This window comes from Chelonoidis abingdonii, chromosome 8, assembly GCF_003597395.2.
Source record: "Chelonoidis abingdonii isolate Lonesome George chromosome 8, CheloAbing_2.0, whole genome shotgun sequence".
Classification (NCBI taxonomy): Eukaryota; Metazoa; Chordata; order Testudines; family Testudinidae; genus Chelonoidis; species Chelonoidis abingdonii.
This window is the reverse complement of record NC_133776.1, coordinates 16,309,323-16,335,925: the sequence shown is the minus strand read 5'-3', so window position 1 is coordinate 16,335,925 and position 26,603 is coordinate 16,309,323. Positions and strand designations below refer to the sequence as shown.

Here is a 26,603-nt window from a genome sequence, read left to right as displayed (position 1 = left end):
ATACAGACTAACACGGCTGCTACTCTGAAACCAATCTAAAGCGTGTAGCTCTTCTCTGTTAATGGAATGTGCATTTTTGAGAGAGCGTAGAAAGGATTTTAGGAAAGGTCAGGGTTGATTTCAAGCTATTTTATTCTGCAGGGGTCACCTGAACTCTGATGACAATGAAGCTGCACCAATTTATACAAGTTGAGGATCTGGCCCTTAAGTCACAAGCTGCATGTAATACTGCTACGTTCAGTCCCCTCTGAGTAACTTTGTACTAGTGGGTTTGGGGCAGGCAGGTAATGCAGGGTGTGCCACCTCTCATTCCAGATTTAAGGGCCTCCAGGCACATATTGTGCAAACTACCAGTTGTGGGGGGCGGGGTTTAGAGGTGGGAAAGAACAAATGAATCACTTGCTGTTCAGGTGAGGTCCTGCTCTGTAGGAATACCCCTAAATGCTATGCTGAAATTCATCTTGAAAACTAGCCACTGAGAAAGAAATGTGGCCTTGAAGTTAACCATGTGACACATGGCGAGAGGCAAGCTGACTTAGAAAGAACTCTGGCTAAGGGCTGGTCTACACTCAGGGGCGGCTCCAGGCACCAGCACGCCAAGCGTGTGCTTGGGGCGGCATGCCACAGGGGGTGCTCTGCTGGTCACCGCGAGGGCAGCAGGCAGGCTGCCTTTGGCGTCATGCCTGCGAAGGGTCCGTTGGTCCCGCGGCTTCGGAGGACCTCCTGCAGGCATGCCGCTGAATCTGCGGGACTGGGGACCACCCACATCTTGCCGCTGAAGGCAGTCTGCCTGCCGTGCTTGGGGCGGCAAAATACCTAGAGCAAACTTACAGCAGCGTAGCTACAACTCTCAGGGTGTGAAAAATCTCCAGTCCCGAGGGGAGAAGCTATGCCTGCCTATCCCAGTGGAAGAATTCTGTCCGCCTAGCTCCCACCTCTTGGAGAGGCAGATTAATGACCGTGATGGGAGGACACTCCCGTTGCTGTTGAGTGTGTCCATCCTAAAGCTCTACAGTGGCTCTGCTGCAGTGCTGCCGCTGTAGCATTTTAAATGTAAGGCAGAGCCTCCGACAGCTGACAAAGACAGCAGAGGGTTCTCTGCGTGGAAGGTAACTTTATCCAGCCAATGGAGGCAGCTGCAGAACTTTACAGTATGTAGCATAAAGTTCCTAGCCCACTAAGTAGAGGTATGGGGAGGGGAGAGAAAGAGGTGGGGAGAATATGTTTACTTATTAGCAGATTGGGTGGTTTTTCCTTTGTCTCTAATGAAGAACTAAATAAGGAATTGGTGACGTTTAGCACACTAAACCCCACAGAGAATGAAAATTGACTTCTGATGGCAGAAGCAGTAGAGAATGGAGCTTGCCTTGCATTTCAGCATTAAACATGCAAAGGATGACACACTAAAGCCTTGTCTACACTTGCAAGTTGCAGCGCTGGTGAGGGGGTTACAGCGCTGCAACTTAGCAGGTGTCTACACTTAAAAGCTCAGCCAGCGCTGCAACTCCCTGTTTGCAGCGCTGGCTGTACACCTGTGTCTGCTTCCGGTGTAGCGAGTAAAGGATTTCTTTCTTTTAAAGCAGTTTTATTATTACAAAAAGTGTAACATACTGTACCACAAGTGAAAAATAGGACTGCAAATCATGAAACCACTGCAGGTAACTGCTGTGGGCACTGCACTAAACTGCAGTGGAAGGCAACCCACATTACTGTTGGCTTTCAGCCTCAAAGTGCTCCTTTAAATGACATCCCTAATCCTTTAAGCACTGTGCTGGGCCTCTCTATTAGCCTGCTCTCTGGCGGCAATTCAGCCTCCAGGCGTTGAACTCGGAGGCCATTCGTCACTGAAGGTTCACCCTTCCCTTCACAAATATTATGGAGGATACAGCACGCGGTTATAATCGCTGGGATGCTGCTTTCCAACACGTGTAGCTTCCGTAGAGACTTCTCCATCTCCCCTTCAAACGGCCAAAAGCACACTCCACAGTCATTCTGCACCGGCTCAGCCTGTAGTTGAACCGGTCCTTGCTCCTGTCAAGCTTCCTGTATACGGTTTCATGAGCCAAGGCATTAACGGGTAAGCGGGTCTCCAAGGATCACAATGGGCATTCGACATCCCCAACTTGTGATCTTACGGTCTGGGAAAAAGTCCCTGCCTGCAGCTTCCTGAACAGGCCACTGTTCCGAAAGATGCGTGCATCATGCACCTTTCCAGGCCATCCTGTGTAAATGTCAGTGAAACGCCCACGGTGATCCACAAGCGCCTGGAGAACCATTGAAAAATACCCTTCCGATTAATGTATCGATGCCAGGTGGGTGGTGCCAGATAGGAATATGCCGTCACCTATGCCCCTCCACAGTTAGGGAAACCCTTTGGCAAAGCCATCCACAATGTCCTGCACATTCCCGAGTCACGGTCGTCTGAACAGGATGCGATTAATGGCCTGATACTGCATCACCACTATTCCACGGTCGACTTTCCCACTCCCAAACTGGTTTGAGACCGATCGGTACTGTCTGGAGTTGCCAGCTCCAGACTCAATAGCCACCGCTTCCTCACTGACAGGGCAGCTCTCAGTCTCATGTCCGTGCGCCGCAGGGTTGGGCGAGCTCAGCACACAGTCCAGGAAAGTGGCTTTTCGCTCCTAAAGTTCTGCAGCCACGCTCGTATCGCCAGACTTGCAGGACGATGTGATCCCACCACTCAGTACTTGTTTCCCGAGCCCAAAGGCGGCGTTCCACGCTGCAGAGCACGTCGTTACTGCACAAGCATTTAGTGTCAGCAGTGTCAGCAGCATCTATTTCACATCTGAGCTCTCACTGTCACTTGGAGCATAAGGAATAGATCAATCTGCCAGACGGATGTCTGGCAACATTATCACAACATCCTAAGCAGCTCGGGCTCCATTCTCCTGAATCACACGCGGCAGAATCACAATGGCACCAAACGGCTGAAAAGGGAAGCGATGCACCACGGGTCGTTGGAACAGGAAGCGGAATGACCCGCACCCTTCCGTCCCTTCCCACAACCCCCAGCAGCAAATTGGGGCGAGGTGCTCTGTGGGTAGCTGCCCACAATGCACCACTCACAACAGCGCTGCAAACTGGTGCAAGTGTGGACACACTGCAGCGCTGGTCGCTGTCAGTGTGGACACACTGCAGCGCTGGGCTGGACACGCTGTACGACCACAGCTGTAACGGCCAGCGCTGCAAAACTGTAAGTGTAGACAAGCCCTAATAGAACTGCATGATGTATATCAGGAATTTGAACACAGGGAACCATCCCTTAAAAATACGCTTGGGCCTGGATTTCTCCACACACTTGTCCTTTATTTCCTTGATGCTTCACGGCATTGGCCTCTCCTTCTGCTAGGAATTCTCACCAGCTTGTTGTTGGCTTTTTCCTACCAGGAACCCTAACTTATAGGCTATTTTTATTTCCCTATCTCCCTCCCCTGCTGGGAATTCAAACCTGCAAGTGATTTCCCCTCCCAAACATCAACACTATCATTTGGCCTTGGCAAGGATACAAGACATGCATTTATTTAATGGAATGTGTTCATCAGATTTTGCAAACATCAAGAACACTTAGGACCACACCTCATCTAATCCAATTAAATCAGCAGTAGTGGATGGTTACAGCACAGCGTAGGGAACTAGCAGCTCTGATTTCTATTCCCAGCTCTGCCACTTTTTTTGTTGTTTTTGGAGTAACCTTGGGTGAGACACTTGACTTTTCCACAATAAAACAGGAACAACATTCCTTAATCCACAAAGGGTCTCATCTGGATCTCCCTATTGATAGATTAATTTAATTAATAACATTAAATAAATTGGAGTTCCTGCAATGAAAGGAGTACATAACTAATAGAGTAAAAGGTGGACAAGCAGTGCTTGCTTATGGGGCTTGTAAGCATCCCTGTAAAGTGTACCCAGGACAACTGAACTGTGTTTTACTTCTACTCAGTGTAATTTACATTTGTATTTATGGTGAACTTTTAAATTTCCTTTTCTGCTGTCTGGGAAGAGTTGAAGCTTGAGAAAGCTCTAAGAAAGGAGGAGAGAAGGAAATTAAGAGAGTGGTCATCACAAATCTTAGCAGCTGTGCGAGGTACAGTTAGGGTGACCAGATGTCCCCATTTTGGGGTCTTTTTCTTATATAGGCTCCTATAACCCCCCCACCACCACCCCTTGTTCCGATTTTTCACATTTGCTATCTGGTCACCCTAGGTACAGCTAATAAGTCGGCTGAAAGATATCGACTGCCACTGATCTGGGACTACAGCAACTACCAGAATAGCTGAATACCGAGTACTACTAAGGCTGCCAAGTTTTGTACAGCTCCAGGTATGACAACTCATCAATGAGAAATAGTCATGTCTTTCTTCCTCAGGGTGTCCCTGTGCAGTGGGACAGGAAGGGGTGAGGATGGAGGGGAGAGTCTAAAGCTTAACTATCCATCATGCACCTCAGGAAGTGGAGTGCTAAGCTATTTGCAAAGCCTAGTCCAGAAGGTGTGGGTGCTCAGTGCTTGAAAATCTGACCTAGAGTTCTTGAAAATCTTGGCCATAATGTATACCTCTCAGACTCACACCACAGATCCGTTCTCTCGGACAAGGGAGGCATAAGTGTTTATGTTCCTGGCAGAGCACACAAAGGGGCTTTAGAAAGCTTAGTTGATTGTCTTGCTGGGAATATATATTATTTTATATAAAACATGCAAGTTAATAGTTCCCCTCAAACTGTCTGAAATGTTCAGATGCGGCTGAACCAGCTCACCCAATGGCCTTAGCTCTCTTTGTACAACGAATGGGACTGTAGCCATGTCAGCAAGTTGTGACTCTAACAAAAGTCTCAATTTCAGCCATAAGTGGGGCCAAGAATCTTTTGCTTATACATCTGTGACTGAAAATGGAGCACTGACTGTTCTGAGATGTGCACAACTAATCTACCACCACTGCAGGCTAGATTCCCAGCTGAGAATCTGGCCCAGACACCTGTATAAGTGTTTAACTTTCATTTAAAAAAGAAAAAGTGGAAGTATCTCATTGAACTATAATTGTATTTAAAAATGTACATAGCTTTGTTAACTTGCTCTGAAACAGAAAGTTAATGTGAGAGGGCACATTTTAGAGTTTTGCGACCACAACACTTGCTACTTGCGTAATCTTGAAACAGTCTCATATGCTAGAGAGTCACAAGGAAGTTGTGTAACTAGGGCTTTCTACCTGACACAATTTGCACAATAAATTGCATAATAAATTATCAGAAGTGTTTTCTGAAGTAGGTGCTGCAGCCTTCACTGAGGAATGCCCTGTCTCTGATAAGGCTGTGTACTCTTGCAATACGGCTATCATGTACAGTGTTCGGAATCTGCTCCTGCAGTTGTTACTCCAGCAAAACTCTGTTGGATTCAATTCAAACTCAATTCCTTCAATTCCACTGGAGCACTGCCTCACGAAAGACTGCAAGCCTGAGCCGTTGATTTTAAAGTCATGGTATGAATATGTGGAAGAGAGGGAAAGGATGGGAGTAAGAATTCTGAATTGCTAACCCACTTTAAAGGAAAGCTCTTGGAAATTCAAAGGCAGTGGTTTTCAGATAGTGATCCACGGACCCCTGGGGTCCACAGACTATGCCTAAAAGGTTTGCAAAAGCTTGTCATTACCACAGAAGTGATTTTCAACCTGTGGTCTGCAGACAATGTCTAAGATTTCCAAAGGGGTCTGCACCTCCATTTGAAAATTTTTAGGGATCTGCAAATGAAAAAAGGTTGTAAACCCACTTCTCAAGGAGGTTTAGATCTTATTTGGATTTTCGAGCAATGAGAGAAGGGCATCTAGGAAAATCAAGAACAAAATGGCGGGGGGGTCATCTGGTGGCCAGATTTTGGCCCCCAGACTCTCAGTGGTAAGCATGAGCCCCTCTAGCATGAATAACGTCACTGGGCCATAGCTTCACAATATGCTGTAGCAGATCTGTCTTCCTCTATTAGCTTAGGCTTGCTTTGTTTGGCATTTATTTACAATTACTACTGCTTTAAGCTAGTTAGGCCACTTGAAATAGCTATTACTGGAATTCAGGAAAGCAGCTAGGAGTTACATGCCACCTTCTCTAGGTGACAATTACTCCTCCAGTCACTCTTTGAATGAGCACTTCCTTGTTTGCAACTGACTGTTGCTGATAATGATCAAAGGATGATGAAAGGATGAAAATAAACCTTGACATGGTCTCAAACTTCGGGGAACATGAACCTAGGTTTCAGTCTGTGCATAGCTTGCCTATTTAAGTTTCATCCTGTAGGGTCTGACTCAGAGGGAAGGACTCCTATTGACAAGGTCCCACATAGATAGTCATCCAAGTATACAATTTGTTTGGGGAAGAAGGAAAGAATGGACCCTGAACAGCTTTTCCCTACACGCTACAGCCAGTAAGACAACACTGGTTTCTTTACCTATTGTGCAACGGAGATGAGCGCTATATTTTAGGTCAGATGCCTGCAACTTGCTCCACACAGTGACTTGAATAAATTAAAGCTTGACAGCGTTTGCAAAAATTTGTATGTTATTAACCCAACTCAGCTGTGGATCGGATTTTGTATTATGTGGTCTTGTATCCAGAGAGTTCTATCAGATTACTTACCCAGTTCCTCAGACTGAACCAGTGTGTTACATGGGCTGCCTATGTTCTCACGCCAAGGAAGAGCCTGGTGGTTTGCCTTATAAAGTCTGAATGGTCAGGAGGTGGTGATCTACCAGGGGCAGCGTCAGATTTGTCCAGCTACCATTGTGTCTTTGGCAACCTGACAGAATTCAGCACACACAAGTACTCAAGTCTCAGTTGAAACTGAAACTAGGGTAACTGGACATAGCTACATTGAAAGACAATTTGGGTGCACTGATTTACACCAGTGGAGGACCTGGAACTGACAAGTTAATTGCAAAAAAGTCTAATGAAAATCAAAAACTTTCAACAGAGCAATACCAGAGGGATACAGGACTCCTTCCTGGGCAAGCCCTTCTATGGGTCTCTTTCATAGACACCAGTAAGGATTTTGAAAGAATGGGAACAAGGCTATGCATGGCATGATGGACCCTCAGAAGCATCACAGTGCAAGAATATCTTGCTAATGATGGAAACTGTTAAAGACATGGATTAAAGTGTAAAGTGGATGTCAAGGAGAATAAGCTTGGAATGAGGAATGCACAGGTCATCAGCCTGACAGCTTCGGCTAGGCTGGGGAATCTGGAAGCCTTAATTAAAGAACAGTTATCAGCTGTCTCAAGGGAGAAAGCAGCAGATTTACATCTCTGGCCCTTCTTTGGGTATCTGAAGCAGTGAAAAAACATTTGCCACTCTGGGAATCCTAGCAAATTTGCCTGACGGTTTTATAAAGAGGAGTTTCAAGTCATCACCTAACAGAAGAGGTGGTTTGCTTTGTTTTAAACAGAAGTAACAAAAGAATCTTCTTTTGGATCACTGCCAGTCATTTAAGAAATTGACAAAGATACAATTTAGAGAGAAGTCAGGATAAGATTAAGGGCTTTAAACTCAGATTTTTTTTTCCTATGTGTCATTTTCTCCTCTACCTCTCAAGGCAGGGTTCACATCAAGAATAATCTCTTCTACCTTCACTCAAAGGAGCAAGAGAGTGGATTGTGACTGTATAAGTCAGCAAGAAGTCTTCTTGCAACCCTGCCTGCCTTACCCAGACTTTGGATCTAGCCATGTAGGATCCACAGAGCATTGTATGCCTGGCTATTCCCTTCTGAAGCAAGTGACAGCAAGGTGCAGGGATGGGTGATGTCTAGGGTCTTCACCTCCTTACTTGCTGGCCAATATGGTTAAGGCAGCCCCCGGGGAGTCAATTTGCTCTTGCAGTGCCATCCACCCCGTCTAAAATTCACTAGTCAGCCCTGCAAAAATCATGAGATGGGTTTAATACTAAGGCATCTCAAACTGATCAGTGTTGGATTCTTTTTATTGGCCTTCTGGTTTCTGAGCCTTTATGTTGAGGAGTTTGAGCTTTTTTCTGCAAGCCAGAATTACTTTTTAAAAAGTGATGCTGAGATTCTCTCATTGTCCCTGGATACCAGCAGAGGGGGCTTGAAGAAAAGACACCCGGTATCATGTTTGGAACATGTTTGCCAGAAGCGGGAATGGGCAACAGGGGATGGATTACTTGATGATTACCTGTTCCGTTCATTCCCTCTGGGGCACCTGGCATTGGCCACTGTCAGATACTGGGCTAGATGGACCTTTGGTCTGACCCAGTATGGCCATTCTTAAGTTTCTTACTCATTAATTAAACCCTGATAAAAATATACCTTTACTATAAACTTTGACCGTATAATAAAATCTTGCCAAGACAACATTGTTCTTACCACCTGTGACTGGGGCCTGTTAATTTGCTGGTTGGGGTGACTGGCAGGAATTAGGGTCCTCAGCAATCCTGCCCTTTCAGTACCACATTGTGCTCCCTTAGGCAACAATGCATTTAGCCCCAGCCTTTAGGGTAGTTTGTACAGTGTTTATATACATTAATTTGCTTCATGGTTCCATTAAAAGGCAATTAATTTCATTCTGGTAACTGCTAATGTCCCCAGCTGCCAAGCAGAGCTGCATTTATGGTTCTAAATACCAGTCATTTTCAGGAACATTTTAGGTACCAATATGCTAAATACACTTCTTTAGTCTGGCTGTTGAACTACACAATGGTAAATGTACTGGAATTTGGCACTTTTCCTTTGCAGGTGATTAACAAGTGACTCATTATATTGCAGTGTGTGACTCACCTTGGCTAGGTCATCATAAAAGATAACTGGTCCTCATTTATTTCTTTTAAGGAAAACAAGTTATGTTATGCTCCCTTTACATCTGTTTTTATCCACCAGGTCTTTCCTTCTGTTACCTGCTTCATGGCTTGCTTTTTACCTCCTGGTATAGAGTAGCAGTAGAACGGTCAATCCACATGCAGTGTAACCATGTGGTGCCTTTGAAAACAAATACCAGACCACAGAAACAGGTGGCTCACTAGAGTGAGAACTGAAGATCTAGGCCACTGAATGCCTGAAGAAAGCAGATCTGTTAATTTCAAGTATATACGAACTTGTCATAGAATATCAGGGTTGGAAGGGATCTCAGGAGGTCATCTAGTCCAAGCCCCTGCTCAAAGCAGGACCAAATTCCCAACTAAATCATCCCAACCAGAGCTTTGGCAAGCCTGACCTTAAAAACCTCTAAGGAAGGGAGATTCCACCACCTCCCTAGGTAACCCATTCCCAAAACTTCCTCTGTTTTTAGTATGTTGTCACTCCTAACATTTTCCTCATTATCCTTCTATTCTTTACTGAATATACTTTGCTCAGAACTCCATCCCTAGTAACCAAATACAATTGTTAATGAAAGATAGAATTGTATAGTGCAGGCTTTTAGCGTCACACTTATCACTCACATTAATAAGAATTGGGCAACTAACAGCTTCCACAATCGTCTCACAGAGCACCCTTCAGGTCCACTGACTGTGAAACAGCCTCCCAATGCACTGGAGGAACCCTCATCAAGAGAGGCATTTCAAAGTAGACTGGACAATACACCTAAAAACTAACAAACAATATTGTACATTCAGGGGGACGGACAGCCAGCAGCTCTCTTAACGAGACATTTTAAAAGTAACTTCCAAAGTTCAATGGGGCATAAATAACTTGACTCACATTACGTACTCAAGCATTTGCAGGATGAAACATGCTGTTGCACATGCATTCTTGCCTGTGCAGGAGTCCTGCACCTTCACATGCAGAGCAGCCAGGCATCTGGCTACACAATTGGCAAGCTCAGATGCTGTTTGCTTGGGGACAGCAAAGTTTAGAACAGTGTTGGGCAACCTGCAGCCCATCAGGGTAGTCTGCTGGCAGGCCGCCAGACAGTTTGTTTACATTTGCACGGCCACCCACAGCTCCCAGTGGCCGCGGTTCGCCATTCTCAGCCAATGGGAGCTGCAGAAAGCGGCAGCCAGCATGTCCCTGTGGTCTGCACCGCTTCCCACAACTCCCATTGGCTGGGAATGGCAAACTGTGGCCACTGGAAGCTGCGGGCGGCCGTGCAAAAGTAAACAAATTGGCGGCCTGCGAGCGGGTTACCCTGATGGGCTGCCCACCACTGGTATAGGAGCTGCCTTAAGGTCCCTTTGATAATTTGGCCCACTATTTTGTCCCAAGAACGTTGTATTTATTTTTTATTCCAGTTTGAGACAAGAGTTTGGAAGGCGAGAATGCCTTGTGGTTTAAGCTCTGAACTGGGTATCAGGACATCTGAGTTCAACTCGTGGCTCTACTACAGCCTTCCTGTGTAATCATCAGCAAGTCACTTGTGCTTTTGCTGGGCCAGGGCCCTCATTTAAACTTCAGGCATGTGAGCAGTCCCATTGACTTCAGTGGAACTGCTCACATTGTTAAAGTTAAGCACATGCTTAAATGCTTTGCTGGATTAGGGCCTTAATCTCTCGGAGACTCATATTTCCATCTGTAAAGTGGAACCAATAATACTATGTCTCTCTTTTAGTTTCTCTGTCTTGGCTAGATTTCAAGTTTTTCAGGCTAGATTATCTCTAGGTTTGCACAGTCCGTACCATAGTCAGTTCCACAATTTCAATTGGAGGCACTCCCAACGTTCAAGTACTAAGAATTTCTTGTAACTATTTCACAATCTTTTTCTGTACCTAAATATATTTTCACAGTCAGTTTGCATAATTTGCTGAGAATGAGTTTATACTTGTGACAGCGGCACCAATTCAGGAAAGCCCTGGGCTTAAATTAATCCCTTTCAAGCCAGCAAGGTGAAAGCAGTGAGCAAGTGCCAACCTGAAGAGGGATGTTCTCACTGGTCCCGATTCAACTCCAGCTGCTCCCTTTCATTTCTCCATGGACCAGCTCTCCTCTCCTTTTCATAGTACTCCTGATGCCCATTAAAAGCTCAGCGAATATTACCTTGGAGCAGATGGCAGGGAGTTCTGTCCATCATCACCAGGGAAGAGTGTACTGAATTCTGTACATATGGCTTGGGAAATCTGTTTTTGTCCACTTTCAGCATGTCCATCAGTGCAGAGCTCTGAGAAGTGTTTATATTTAAAGCAGTCCGGTGTATTCAGACAGGAGGAGGTAGTCACTGTGGCTGAGAGTTTCACTTTGGAGACCATTTGCAAAGCTCTCTTATTACCACAGTCTCATTTAGCTATTCCAGGCTCTTTGAACATACTAATACGCTGATCCCTACAGAGTGGGGAGAGGAAGACCACAGGAGTTATCACAGTCTCTCAGCTAATCAATATTTCAAGGCCCAAGACTTACTGCAATGAAGACAGTTTGTCTGCATGGCCAGAAAAAAAGACTATTTAAACCTCTTTTAATTTTAAAACCTAGGGCCTAGGCAACACTCCAAGAGCACTGCTTCCTTCCCCATCCCATCTCCATTTCTTTTTTCCTGGGGAATTAGCAATTTAGAAGATGCTACATATTGCATGACTCCCCCCAGCCAGACACTGGCAGCCAAGGTGCTAAGAGTGAATATTGAACGAGAGGGAAAACTGCATTGCCCTTTATGCTCCACCACGGAGTGCTGGCAGCACCACTATGGTTTAAGATGGGGTCACCATTTTCATTCTACTGTTGAGTGGAGAAGTGGGAGCAAAAGGCGTTAACTGAGTTATTGGGATTCACTGCAGCCCAAACTTCTTGGAAGTTATTGGGTTTTCAATTCCCGGGGTACATAACATACAAGACGATGCCCTTTTCACCACATCCAATCTATTTAAGAGGAACGATCTGAGTTTTCTCAGAGAACAATTTGAAATCAAAGGTCTTCTTGGAGAGAAGCTGCCAGCTCATTGGCTTAATGGTTTAAGCCAGGGCCTGTGACCTTTGATGGACCTTTTAGTTCCCCAGCAAGTATCACAAATCGAATACATTTGGTAGCTGTGCCTGTTGCAAAATGCTCATTCTGAAGTTACCCCACTAATAAGACATATTTGCCACTCTGAGACCCAATGAGAAAGCAGCAAGGAAAGGGAATTGACTTTCGTTCTTAAGGGAGCAGACTTTATGTGTCAGGTTCAAGGTTGTAGCGGCTGTCTAATATCTGCCTTCTCAACAAACAGCCTTTAAATAGTGCACGTTTCTGTCCATTCCTCCATATTCATAAAACATACACACGAGCTGTCCAAGAATTGGGAAAGGTTTCCCCCCCCAACTTTTTTTAAAAAACACATTACAGATCAGGGTCTGGGAATTCAAGGTTGGGCCTTTTCTCTGGAATTTGTTCCACTGGGTACATGTCAGAGTTTGGCCAGAATGCAATACATCTATGTACACGTCTTCCATTAACTACAAGTTGGAATCCCCTCAGTCAGGGCTGGTCAAAAATGTTCCACTGAAACTTCCCCCTTTCCCAGCCACAAAAATTGGGTATTTGGCTCAATGAAACTTTTCATAGAAAGCATCTGCCTTCCTTAAAAAACAAAAAACAAGATTTCATCAGAAAGCCAAATACTACTTAACTTACAGCCTTAGGCCAGGTCTACACTGCGACTTTAAATCGGTTTAATGGCCGATATACCGATTTAACGCTGTACCCGTTCACACGACGTCGTCATTAATATCTAGTTAAACGGCTCCTTAAATCGATTTCGGAACTCCTCCCAGACAAGAGGAGTAGCGCTAAATTCGAAAGTGATAACCGATTAGGGTTCGTGTGGAATGGAATCGACATTATGGCCTCCTTAGAGGTAATCCCACAGGCACCACTGACCGCTCTGGTCCGCAATCCGAACTCGATGCGGAGTGCCGGTAAACAGGAAAAGCCGCGACCTTTAGATGACATTTCCTGCTTCACGTGTCCAGCTCTGCATCCAGCACTGGTGGCGACTGCCATTCAAATGCAAAAGTAGCTCCTGCATTGAACCTTACGGGAGATACTAGATCTGATCGCTGTAATGGTGAGACAAATCTGTTTTATTCAGAGCGCTGTAAAGAACAGGAAATGCCAAGCGTTTGAAAATAAACTCCAGGATACAACAGCGGCTGCGTGACAACCGTAACGGGAAGCAGAGACTCAACGGATGTCATGCAGGAGGGAGGGGGTAATGAGGACTAACAAGTACCAGTCTCCAGCAGCTCTAAAAATTTTGCATCTTGGCTGAGCGCCCAATGGTCTGTACGTTAATACACGTGTCTTGCGTGGTTACGGAAAGCTCGTCAGTCTCTTCCCCCCCCCCCCCAGCACGTGAAGGAGAGTTAAAAATAATTCCTTGAGTACTGTAAAATAGTCACCCTCTGTGTACTGAATGCTTGCTGGCAGGCAGACGCGAGGTACCAACGGTCAGGATATACGTTTGCGACTCAGAGTCCATGATTGGCTGTGCTATAGGCGTTGCTCAATGCACTCCGCGAAAAGGCGCCAAGGTTGTCTGCTGCCTTCACAAAGGAGGGTGAGGCGTACCCAGCACCACCCGGCTGTGTCTGCCCCATCAGGCACTGTGCTCTCAACACGGAAGTGGGAACTATGGGATAGCTGAGGAACAGCTACCCACAGTGCGCCGCTCCTGAAATCGATGGTAGCTTTGGACCATGGACGCAAACAATCGATTTCGTGATCCCACTGTGGACGCGCTAAACCGATTTTATTAGATCTGTTTTGTAATATCGGTTTAAGCTAATTCGAAATAATCGTGCAGTGTAGACGTACCCTTAGTTTCGTTCTTCCATAAAGCAACAATGGTAGCTAGTTAGTTTTGTGCTGGGCAATTGCTTCAACATCAGGTCTGCTCACCTCTTCTGTAGGGAAGAAATACTGTTTGCTCTTGCCATATGAAATCCACCTGGATACTATAGTGCTGGCTGCCTTATTTTATCACCTACATTGATGATGATTATTACTAACACACACCTGGAACTTCAGGGGTGTGGCCGAGTGAGTATGTGGGGCAAATTAGTAATATCAGAAAGATCATTCTGGACTGAAAGATAGGAGCCTTTCTCCACTCTGGAAGTGTTCGCCATTTAAAACAGTAAAATCAGGAGTGCAGAAAGTTGTAAGTGAATCACGATTAAATCTCTTTGTTAAACACTTTTTCCCCCCCAACTTCAGATGCTTCCTTCCCCTTTTAAAACAGGCAATTAGCCAAACTCTTTGGGTACCAAAGCAAAAAGCCAGGGCACAGTCTCACAAGAAGTGGAGCACCCTGTTGGGAAATTGAGGGCAATGAGCCCCTCCCTCAGGATTAATCCTCCAATTAGTGCTGGAAAAGAAAAGTTTTGCCATTTCCTAAATGTTCTTTAGACAATTCTGCCTCTGCAATCAGAAGCCTTTTCGGTGCAGAATGTCAAAGCTCATTGCATCTGCTGCCTGATCTAGTCTCAAGCAGTTTCAATATGCAGGCATAGTTCAGAGCAACAAAAGGAGAAGGGAGGGAGATGGCGGGGGGGGAGGGAAATCAAAGGCTACAAGCTGTACAACTACTAAATGCAGCTCTTCATATAACTGAGCTTGAAATGATTGAGGCTTCTCTAAGTGCAGCAAGCCAGTGTAGTCCAAGGGAGAGGGTGATGTGCTAAACATCATGAGCCCTAGGTTCTAGTCCCAGCTGTATCACTAGCCTATTGTGTGACCGTGAACATATCGCTTCACATCTCAGGATACGTCTAAGCACCACCGCAGCATGTCTCAGAGCCCAGGTCTTCAGGCTCACACTACAGTACTAAAAATAGCAGCATAGTTGTTCCCACTCAGGCTCTGAAACCCAGCAAGGGGGTGGTTCTCAGAGTCTGAGCAGAAGCATCTATGCTGCTATTTCATAGCCCAAGCCCCAGTCTGTAGGTGCAGGCTTTGAGACTCACTGCCACAGGTTTTGTTTTCGTTTTTTTCAATTTTCACATCTATAAAATGGGGAGAAAGCCGGTCTCCATCCGCAGCTCTCCAAAGGAAGGTAAGTGTTATAGGTGCTAGATACTACTGTAATTTCAACTCTCTAAAAGCAAGCTCTTCAAAATGTAATACATTTATAATACAACAGAATCAAGGACAGGTTGGTATGATGCTCTATATCATACCAAATGGGAGTGGAGTCCTCCCTTGCTCACTTTCATGGCTACTGCTGATTGTCACGACTGTGATGTTACAAATTGCATCAAACTGTATTTTTCCCCACCTCCATGCCAAGTTACCTATTTGCCCATTATTCCTAGTTTCCCTTGAGGTAGAACTGTGTGAAATCTAATAAGATTGTTTTAGAAGCTCCTTGTTTATATTTTAAGTCTGTGGAAGTCAGAATGGCGATCAATATTTTGCCCTTGGTCTTCAGGTATCAAGCAGAGTAATTTAAAATTCAAATCCGATTGTCAGGGAAGGATTTTCAAAGAGCATCTTAGAGTTTGCAAGTTGAAGTTGGGATTGCATTGTCCGTGCATCATGGTCCTGGATACAGTAACTTTCAAGTGCATCTATTCCTTGGAAGCACGTGGGTGACTTGTCAATACATTTACAGTCAGTTCAAATGGAGATCACGGTTACTCCTAACCACCTGTTCTACTCACTACATTTAATGTAGTTTGGTAGCTGAACGCCTTTATATAGAAATTACAGGGTCTATGCTGACCATTTGCCCCTGCGTGTGTATAAAAGGTGTAATCTGATGTACCGACTGCCTTTTCCATTGAAATGCCTTTTTTTAAGAGTTACTTTTACCATCCTTAGGCCCCAACCAAGCCAAACACTTTAAGCACATACTTAAAGTTAAGCATGTGCTTGAGCAGATTTAAGTAAGTGCCTTGCTGGGTTTGTGCCATATTCTGTAGTTTAAAAACAAAACAACCCACAGTTGTCTTGACAGTTGACTAGAGCAGAGGTCAAGGCCCTACAGCAGCAGATATTTCTTCGCCATGTTTTTTTAACATGACAAGTCTCTAAAGCAGTGGTCACCAACCGGTCGATCGCAATCAACTGGTTGATCCTAGAGGATCTCCCAGTCAATTGTGATTTCCAGTGGTGCAGTGTGACTGCCGCTAAGGCACGCTCCCTGCCTTCCCCAGCCTTATGTAGCTCCCGGAAGTGGCCAGAGTGGCCCTGCGGGTGGGTGGACAATGGTCTCCCTCCACGTGCTACTCCTGCCTGCAAGCACTGCCTCTGCAGCTCCTATTGGCCAGGAGAGCTGCAGGGGTGGTGCTTGCAGAGAGGGGCAGCGCAGAAAGCTGTGCGCCCTCTGCACCCCCCCAGGGGCGCCTTGGCCCCTTCCGGGAGCAGTGTGGGGCCGGGATAGGCAGGGAGCCTACCTTAGCCTCACTCTGACCGCCGCCAACCAGGAGATGCCAGAGGTAAGTGCTGCCCAGCGGTAGGCTGCACCCCAAACCTCATCCCTGAGCCAACGCCCCATATCCCCTCCTGCACCTCAAGCCCCACCCTGAGCCCCCTCCCAGAGCCATACCCCCTCCTACACCCCAACACTCTGCCCCAACCCAGGGTGCGGTAGATCCTGGGTTGCCCTTAGATTCAAAAACTAATCTTGGTCGAAAAAAGGTTGAAGAGCACTGCTCTAAAGGAATATGATTTGGCCACAAGAAAGGAAGAGAGAGACTCATGAGACCATTGGCAGGAAATGGATGAACCCTAATGGTGACAAATCCAGAATTCAAGAATCCAAGAGCATTTCAACCAACTACTACTTACTTGCATTTACACAGTGTTTATTTGGTACACAGAAGATATGCAGGGTTACAGAGGAGAGGTACTAGTCAGTGATACTTAGTATACCATTCCCCAATAGTAAAGTGTCTGTCATATTCAATCATCACTAGGCTGTTTTGCTTTTAAGTCTGAAGTGTCAAATAAATATCAACATCAGATTTCAAAATACTCATGAGATTATGTTCTTCATCACCTCACTCACGGAAGGGGGAGGAAGGGGAGAAATTTGCTAAGATTCAGGACTTACAGGAATAGATTATATCAGTGCCAATTTAAGGGTAGCCAATGTTTTAAACAAAATCCACCAGTCCCTGGCATTCAATAAACCTCATATATTGGAAGGCAGAAAGGAGAAGCAGTGGAGATCGCTTTCTTTTGTTTCCCTTTTAACCAAAAACTCTCATTAGAACCCTAACCAAAGAGTGTGGCAAAAACATGACTAAACATAGGCCAATTCAGAAAAACATCACCACTTAGAAGCATTTAAGCACGTTAACTTTAAGCACGTGCTCATGGGCTTTCCTGATTGAGGCTCAAAACACATTATGTGCATGTGCTGGAAAAATGTATACCCAAGAGTCTGAAAGATACACAGTATATTGACAGCAACCAAGAGTCCTGTGGCACCTTATAGACTAACAGAAGTATTGGAGCACAAGCTTTCGTGGGTGAATACCCACTACGTCTGACAGTACAGAATATTCTTCTGCTTGTGTCATGTAGAACGGATGATGATGATGAAAACCTTGTTGAGTGTGTTGTTCCCCAGGATTTTTTTTCTCCCCAAAGTAAACACCTGACATTTTGAACTGTAGCATATTGTACAAAGGCACCACAACAACACTGTTCTTCAAAGTATTTATATAAGCTTTAAGGATAAAGTCATCTCTAGTAGAGTTGATCTAGTAGTATCTAGAAAGAAGATACTTGGACTCAGGAAAATCACCCCAAACCTCCCTTCAATTTGATGACAGAATTTTAACCAGGGGCTCCCTCCCAGATCACCACTCCAACACTTAGCTGAAATGCATGATGTATTAGTAGCTGTTCATACGTTTGGAGCGTTCTCAGCGTTTTTAGCAGATTTTTACTTTATGTGATATATCCTGTGTTATCAGCCTGATGAGAGTATTGCAACGATAATAATAAACCTGATGAAATACTAGTAACAATACGATGCCAGTATTCTTACTAGTGCCAAGAGGCTCATATCTTAATCAAGATCAGCTAATGCAAACAAATGGTCAACAAATATCACTGTTCTACGGAGGCAATAAACAGTGACACCGTTGCATTTCATCCCGTTCTACACAAGTCAGCCAATATCACTACTACTCACTCTAGTGTCTTCCCCTGGAGCCAACCCTAAGACCAAGAGTTTCCAAAGTGACAAGTGAGTTTCCCCCCCCCCCCCCAACATCATGCACATTAAAGAGACCCAATCTCCAGAGGATGGGTGCTCAGCACTTTTTGGAAGCCAAGCCTCGTTCAGGAGTCTAAAAGTGAGCTTCCAGAAATAGAGGCATGGAGGAAAATGACATCAACCTTTCACAAAAAAGAGAGAAACAATACCCGCTGCTCTCTAGCAGCAGGTTTATCAGAGAGAGGAGCTCAAGCTGTAAATCCAGATCTGGCTTTCAAACACCCCAGAGTCCGCAATGTTCAGATTCAGGGATTTGCTTTCAGACTGTTCTTGATTTATAATGAAATAAGGACCCACACAGGCTCCTTTACCAATTAGGCAAGGAACAGCTGTTAAGTGCCTTCTATTTTCCACAAGCCCCTTCTCCTTATCCACCCCAGCGGCTCCTTCTCTTACTAATGAAGGGTTGCTATGTGGTCCTTGTTGCTTAAATCACATATAAGAACAAAGTGTACCTAAGCATGTTAAATTCAGGCATGCCAAAACTAGTCAGACAAGGCACAGCTGTGCAATCACCAGCTCTCAAAGTGATGAAAGAATAGGATTTGTTTTTCTAGAGCAACTTTCACACACAAGTGGCTGAGAAACAGTGATTCAAGACGGATTAGGCAATAGCTGATCAAGCTATGGCAACCATTGGCAGTCTTGGGTCTCAATCCTGCTAACATACATGTTTGAAGAACTAAGCTCTGGGGCATTGAAATCTGTTGTATTGAGAAGTGACATGCTGCCACAGTCAGGCTGGAGGGAGATTACTAGTGTAGTTCCTCAAAGATGATCGGGTCTTGGGACAGATCTTATTTAACATTTTTGTTAATGACCTTCACACAAAAAGTGGGAGTGTGCCAATAAAGTTTGCAGATGACACAAAGCTGGGAGGTAAAGCCAGTACAGAGGAGGACCAGAATATCATGCAAGACTGGACAACCTTGAAAACTGCGTAACAGAATGCGATGAAATTTAATAGTACAAAATGGAAAGTCATGAACTTAGAGACTAAGAACAAGATTTTTTGCTATAAGTTGGGGACTATAGTTGGAAGAGACAGACGAGGAGAAAGACTTGGGTATATTGGTCAATCACAGGATAACTCTGAGCCAGTGATGTGATGCAGCCATGAAAGAGGCTGTTAATGCACCAAGGACACATTAGGCTAGATATTGCCAGTAGAGACAGGGATGTGTTATTACCATTATACAACACACTGGTGATACCTCATCTGGAACACTGTGTGCAATTCAGGTCTCCTATGTTTAAGAAAGATAAATTCAAACTGAAACAGGTGCAGAGAAGGGCTACTAAGATGATCAGAGGAATGGAGACCCTGACTTACAAAAGGAAACTTAAGGAGCTTGTCTTGTTTAGTTTAACAAAACAAAAGCTCAGGGGAGATATGATTGCTCTCTAAAAATACATCAGAGGAGGAAGAGGAGTTATTTTAGTTAAGAGCCAATGCTAGCACGAGAATAAATGGATAATAAATAAATGGAGAATAAACTGGCCATCAAAAAAATTAGGCTCATAATTAGACAAAGGAGTAAAGTACTGAATCAGCCTTCCAAGGGGAGTAGTGGGAGCAAAAACACTAACATTATTTCAAGACAGAGCTTGATAAGTTTATGGAAGGGATGGTATGATGAGATTGCCTACAATGGCATATGGCATTAGCAAATGTCTCCAATGGCCAGAGATGAGACACTAGAAGGAGAGGGTTCTATGTTAATATAGAGAATTCTTTCCCAGGTATCTGGTCCGTTTGTCTGGCCCACATGCTCAGGGTCTCTGACTGATCACCATGTTTGTGGTTGGGAAGGAATTTTCCCCCAGGTCAGACTGGCAGAGACTCAGGCAGTGGGTGGTTCGCCTTCCTCTGTGCACAGGTCACTTGCTGGTCTGAACTAGAGTAAAATGATGGATCTTCTGTAACTTGAGGCCTTTAAATTAAGGTAAGAGAACTTAACCAACACAGCCAGAAGTTATGGGCCTATTACAGGAGTGGGTGGGTAAAGTTCTAAGGCCTGAAATGTACAGCAGCTCAGCCTAAGCGATCATGGTGGTCCCTTCTGGCCCTAAAGTCTATGGGTATGTCTGCAAAGCAATAGAACACCTATGGCTTTCCTGTGTCAGCTGACTCGGGCTCAGCGCTGTAAAACTGGAGTGTAGAGGTTTGGGCTCAAGCCAGAGATCTGGGACCCCACTAAAGAGAAGCAGGTTATAAAACCTCTTAAAGAGAAAAAAAAAATCTTTAAGAACCTTACAGACAGAGAATTATTATATGTTGGATTTACAACATATTGTGAATTTAACAGTAGCAAAAAAATGTCCTATTGGAGCTCCAGTTACTAAATCCTCATTTTTATTCTAAAAAAAGCCCCCTATTTAAAGTGTATCTCAACAGTCTGCACTATTCCTGATACTGAACATTATTCTGCTAACAGCCAAGCCAATTCAACTCATTCCGCTATTAAGCAGGTCCAAAGGACTGGCAAAAATATAAAATAATATCTTCCAACCCAGTACAAAAGAACATTATTTTGTTATTTGTCTAATCCTCATGTCAGTGTAATATGTGGTGCTACCAGATCTTAGGCATCTTCACCATCTTAACTTACAGTTTTCTGTAACATTAACAATATGCATCAGCCTTCTGAATGATCAATATTTCCAGAATTCTTCCAACTTGTAAGGCCTCATTCTGCCTTTTCTTGTGCCCTCAGATTTCCCTGTTGAAGCCAAGGCACACAGATATCATGATGATGAGCACTGTATAAAATGACTGATGGAGACAGACAGCGAAGAAGGCAGAACTGGGCACTAAATATGCTTACCAGGTGCATCGATCCATGCCTTTTAAGCAGGTCACACCTCAATGCATAATTTTTCATTGCTTCAGACCTTTGTTCCACATACACACGCTACTGTGGTGGCCCAATCTTTGGTTGGCATAAATATCAATGTGGAAAAAAAATTATTATTTTTTTTAAATGGCATTTATTAATGTCAGTTTATAGTCCAATTCTGCAAATTCCTGCTCAGGCAAACAGTCAGTGGGAATACACAGGCCACTAAAACCTGCTTGCGTGAAAAAAGGTCTGCAGGACTCTTGGTTTTATTCAAACCATGTTCAATATTTAACTGCACACCCTACTTTAATTCCATGGAAGTGTCGAATAGACCCCTATTACTTGAGAGAAAAGGAAACCAGAAGAAAGAAAGATGACAACCTCATGCATCTGACAAAGTGGGTATTCACCCACGAAAGCTCATGCTCCAAAACATCTGTTAGTCTATAAGATGCCACAGGATTCTCTGCTGCTAACCTCATGATAAAGACTCAGCACAGTGTAAGTTTGCTTGACTGCTTATTAATAGGCATATTTTCTGTGCATTGTGTTCTCTTTCTCATCAGCACGTTTACAAAAACCAAAATTTCAGTTGAATCAAACACAGTGATCTGTTTCATAAGCATTTCTTTTAGTTTTTCCTATTTTGTTGATATAACTGTTATATCAACCTGGCTTTGAACGGCTGGCTGCTTCTGGCTTAGAACATTTTTAATAGCTATTTCTCACTATTTCAGACATGTAGAGCAATGAACAATGTTTCCTCCACCCAGACACACATATTTACAAAGCTGCAGCCACGCAGCCTTTTCCTAATTTTGTAAATTGTGTGAGCCTTATGAAATTACTCCTCTCTGACATGTTTTGTGTTCTGGCAGCAAATTTACTATTGATTTCTGATTCAGACACTGCAGAATGATTGAAACTCCTCAAGGGATCAGCTGAATAACCTTCTAAGTGCTACCTGAGGTTAGTTTAGAAGATCTATTCCTCAACAAATTAGGGACCCAATTTTTGTTCAACTTGAATAATTGAAATGAAAGTGCCATAACAGGCCTCTCCCATTTAAATTATTCAGTGTCTGGTATTCTTTGGATTTTGTGCATAGCCAGGAAATGTCTGCTATGCCCAGGAAATGTGTGCCATGTACAGTGGTGAGAAAAGCATTAGAAAATGAAGTTTGGGCCCAAATGAACTAATGACATCTATTCTTTACAGCTGGGTGTTGAGAAAAAGTTGATCCCTAATGCTAAGGGCTACTTCTGAGCCAGACCCTAGGTTCACCCTAGGTCTTGCCGGCCTTGGAGCGTCAGTCACGCAGGGTCAAATGTTCACATAGATTAACTGTTCTTGAGTAATTTAACTAATGTAGTAGATACAAGTAGGTTTTTCTCCTACCCAATATATGTCTCTTAATTTTGGGAGCTCTGGACAGATTATCTTCACTTTGGTATGTGAAGATTCACAGCGTGCCCTTTGTTTTCTCGTACACTCTCCTTCCCCACCAGTCAACATTAGCACCAACCATTCTTCAGGGGTTTAAACTGGCAGCATGAAGAGACTCAATATCTGGATACTGTTCAGGCAGATCTACCATTAATCCAAGCCAACAGATCCTGTGGCTGACCAAATTAATAGAGGCAGGGGGTTTGGTTGCATTTTTTTTTTTTTTAATCTGGGGACAGGAGCACAATGCCATGGAAAGAGTGCATAGCAAGAGGCAAAATGAATGCAGTTTCAGTAGAGGATTTCATATCTCCATTTCTGGAATCTTTTTTTTAAATGGAAACTCAGTCCTGCTCAGAGGCTAAAAGAATATCAGTTATTTTGGACAGAATATATCTTGCACAAGAGCTGCCATTCAAAAAAAAAAAACACATACACAAACAAAAATATGACAACATAACTGTAAAACACTCAGGTCCTTAAGTGTTATGGAAATTCTTAAAATAAGTGTTATGATGACATTAAACTGCTGATGTTCCTTGAGAACAAACAAACAAAACAGTTATGTAGGAGCTGATTCTTCTCTCAAATTATATTTGCTTTACATTGGTGTTATGGCCAATCACACTTCTCCCGATATTCACCAGCATAAGTGAGAGGTGAATTGGACCTAAATGTTTATTTTTAAAATATACGGTCCTGATATTCCAATCTTGTCCACACCTTGTACTGCTGAGCAATCATTTACAGTTACACCCTTATTCAGCAAGAAAGTGAGGCAAATGAATTAAATGGGAATCTTGTTTCCACTGAAGCAAATAATATTTCTAACACTACACTCTTGAAAGTTTTCAGTGGATGCTGCTTTTAATTTTATTTTTTGAAAAAGTCAGTGCCGACAGTGGAATAAGCTGTCTTGCTGTAATAAAGCAAGAATGAGCTTTCAGACTGGAATTTCAACACCATGTTAGTTACGACTCCTTTAAGTGACTAATAGCTGAAATCAGCAATATATTCTTAGAACCAAAAGGATGGAAGAAAATAAAAGTTACGGAAACAGGAGGAAAAACATCAGGTCACAAAGAAATTGATGGCTGCCATATTTGGTAAACTATACATCTAAATGGTACCCTTTAAATAAAAATAAGAGCTTTATCTTTAAAAAAGTGGGGGGGGGTAGCTAATGAAAACAGATGAGGACACACACACACACACTCTGCCAGGAATTAGCATCAGCGTGTAACAATGTGCTGTACCACAAGGTGTGACCTTACACACTCCGATGCCCACCCACCACATCTACGTTAGTAGCCAACATTGATTCCGTTCTAGTGATAACTCGTGTGTATAAAAATACACACACACACACACAGGTGTGTATGCAATCTTTAATCAAGCTCCAGAAGACACTGCACTGCCTGCTGAGAGTGACAAGGAAAGGTGCATCCCATTCTCCTGGGGGCAATGGAGGTGAGGAGGGAAATCATTAAGAGCTCATTATGTTCTAATTTCACAACAACCTCAAAATGGACTCTATGTCTCCCCCTGCCCCCCCATACAGGGGAGAGGCAGCAGCTGAGCCAGGCCCCACGGAAGGGCATGCAGATCAGCAGGGTAACTGCTGCTGTAAGAATTACCACATATCTGAGGACAAAAAGAAATGAAAAGCCACATCCTCCCTGGCCAGGGTTTGTTTGCGTCTGGCTGTGTGTGTGCGCGCTTTAATTCAAGCCAATGTCTCCGTCACCTGGTTGAACCCAGATGAAAGGAAATGTCACACTTCTCCCAGGTGGAGCAGAGCCGCAGAGCCCACACGGCGGAGACCCAGCAGAGAGCAGGGCAGGGGGGAGACACAGACATGTTCCCATCTCCCTCCAGCCGCTCCAGGCTCGCTACCTTGCAGCAGCAGGTTCGCTTCGTGCCAGATGCTGGCCGAATAGCAACGTGGGAAAGGAAACACTGGCCGGGCAAGCCTGGACTTACCCCCCATCCCCCCATGCACAAAACAAACACCGACCAACCAGACGGGGGTGAGTGAGCTACATCCCACCCCCATCGAAGGCTACGTGATGAACACACACAGCGCTGGGGGGCAACCGAACACGTCGTGGGCAATATGGACTCGCAGCTCACCCTGGGCTAGTTATTCCGTGCACGGCGGGGAAGGGGGTGGGGGACAGGTCGTAGTTATGCAGATTTATTGATTTTCCCCTAGATCTCCAGAAAGCATCACACACACACACACACACACACGCTCACTGGGGCTCTGTCTCACACACACACACACACACGCGCGCGGGCGCGCGCGCCTAGAGCTGCGCCTGAATCACGCTTGCAAAGCCGAATAAATGCCACCCGCTTGCATAAAATAGCCAATTTATCCCATGCCAAGCCTCAAAGCGCGCGGGGGGCGAGACACGGGCGGGGGGTGTTGGATTAGGAGTAGGGGTTTTTTTGCTCACCCTCAGGGCTGAGAGATCTATCTCATCCAGGCTCCGAGCCGGAGAATCACTCGCCATGTTTACTTCTTTGCCGGTGAAATTGACCAAAAATATAAACGAAACGCTGCGATCTTCCGCGTGGATCCCCACCTGGGTCTATTGCACTCCTCTCCTTATGCGGGGGGTCGGGATGCGAGACACCCCCACGGCACGCCAAGGAAAAAGACAACACAACCAAACAAAAAAAAACACAACAAAACAAAAATCCCTCAGCAAACGGTGCCTGCCTGGGCAAATCTTCCTTTGCAATCCTTTTGGTAGGGAGGGTGAAGCCAGTGCAAAGCTAAGGGTGATGCTGGGGAGTGGATGTATTTAAATAGGACATGCTTTCTGCTTTTCTGTGGATGGCGGCTGCATTGGCTGCTCTTATAATGAGACACATCAACTCCTCCAGTCGGATGGAGAGAGAGCCACACAAGTGTCTATCACGGCTTCCTGGGAGGAGTGAGAGTCACAAAGTGGGTGTTGCCTTCTCTCAGGAGAGAGGGAGTATTTCCATGCCATGTGTTTTGCACTATTATCGTTCAGGGGAAAGGAGTGAAGGTAAAAACTGCCTGGACCTAGACCCTGCTGACTTGTGGACTTACAACCTTCAAATTGGACCATCAAAACAAAGAACAATTGTAATAGATCCTGTCACTTCAAAAGAAAAAAAAACACTCACCCTCACAAACGCATACCCACATCCTTCCTACAGTTGGAGCACCACAAAAACCCGGATCTGGCACTTAGCTCTGTCTGGATCTTGGCAAATTTTGGCCCATTGTACTATCAAAATTGAAAAGAAGTGCAGCTGTTCCTGCTTTAAGAGAAAAACCTGATCCTTGATATAACCCAGCCAAGTAGCACTGGGAAAACACATGCAGGTTACCTGGGTCCTGCTGCAGTTAGTCAGTTTTGAGCACTACTTCCCCAAGTTTTACTGTCTAAATAGAGAGGTAAAAAATGTAGAGACTCCAAAAAAAATCCAGGCCCAGCTGCAAACTGATGCAGCAGCTCTGCAAAAATGTGTATGTGGCACATGGATCCCACTAGATTCTGATCTATTTAAATTCCAAATCCAGGAATTCTACCAGCCATATAGAGAATGGGAGCTCCCCAAATTCCACTTCAAAAGTCCAGACCCATCTCTGCAGAAAAGCACCACAAATATTTAGCAGCTGGATCCTTCCATTTTTTGCCAACCCCCCTAATTATACCATTAAAATAGGCAACACATGTTGCCATTCCTTCTTTACCAAGATAATTCAGAATTTCACACATCCTGGTGCAAGAGCAGCCACATATGGTATATTAGGTTTATACAATTTGGGGGCTGGGACCAAAAATTGCCAAGATTCAGATGCATGAATCCAGGTTTTTGGCAGGACTCATGTTCCAGAATGAATTAGGGCCTGGAATTGTTAGGTGTAGAAGGAGTGCCTACACTTAATTCTCTATCTATGCCATTCAATATGGGGTTGAGACCTAAAAATTGTCTTGAACCAATAGGATCCAGATATCAGATCTGTTGTTTTTTGCAGTGCTCTTGCTCTGAGATGTCAACAACTGGATCTTTTTGGTTCCATAGAAGCAGCGAGACTGGTTCTCTACTTTGAGTGCCGTAGAATCTAGCAGAATCCAATTGGATCCAGGAAGATCCAGCTTTTACCTTTTTCC

At 44.5% G+C, this 26,603-nt stretch overlaps 1 protein-coding gene across 12 annotated transcripts in view; it reads right to left on the bottom strand.

Moving 5' to 3' along the window:
- Positions 1-25,390, bottom strand: part of TNIK (TRAF2 and NCK interacting kinase) — a 317,025-nt gene extending 291,635 nt beyond the window's left edge. For 8 of the 12 annotated variants that reach the window (XM_032783676.2, XM_075068391.1, XM_075068389.1 and 5 more), the window contains exon 1: positions 24,906-25,048. In XM_032783676.2, coding sequence (XP_032639567.1) covers positions 24,906-24,962 — 57 coding nt within the window. In that variant the 5' untranslated portion in view covers positions 24,963-25,048. Of the gene's footprint in view, positions 1-24,905 lie in introns of all 12 variants that reach the window. The other 4 variants (XM_075068394.1, XM_075068396.1, XM_032783680.2 and 1 more) reach the window with 4 other exon arrangements.
- Between the last annotated feature and the right edge of the window lie 1,213 nt (positions 25,391-26,603).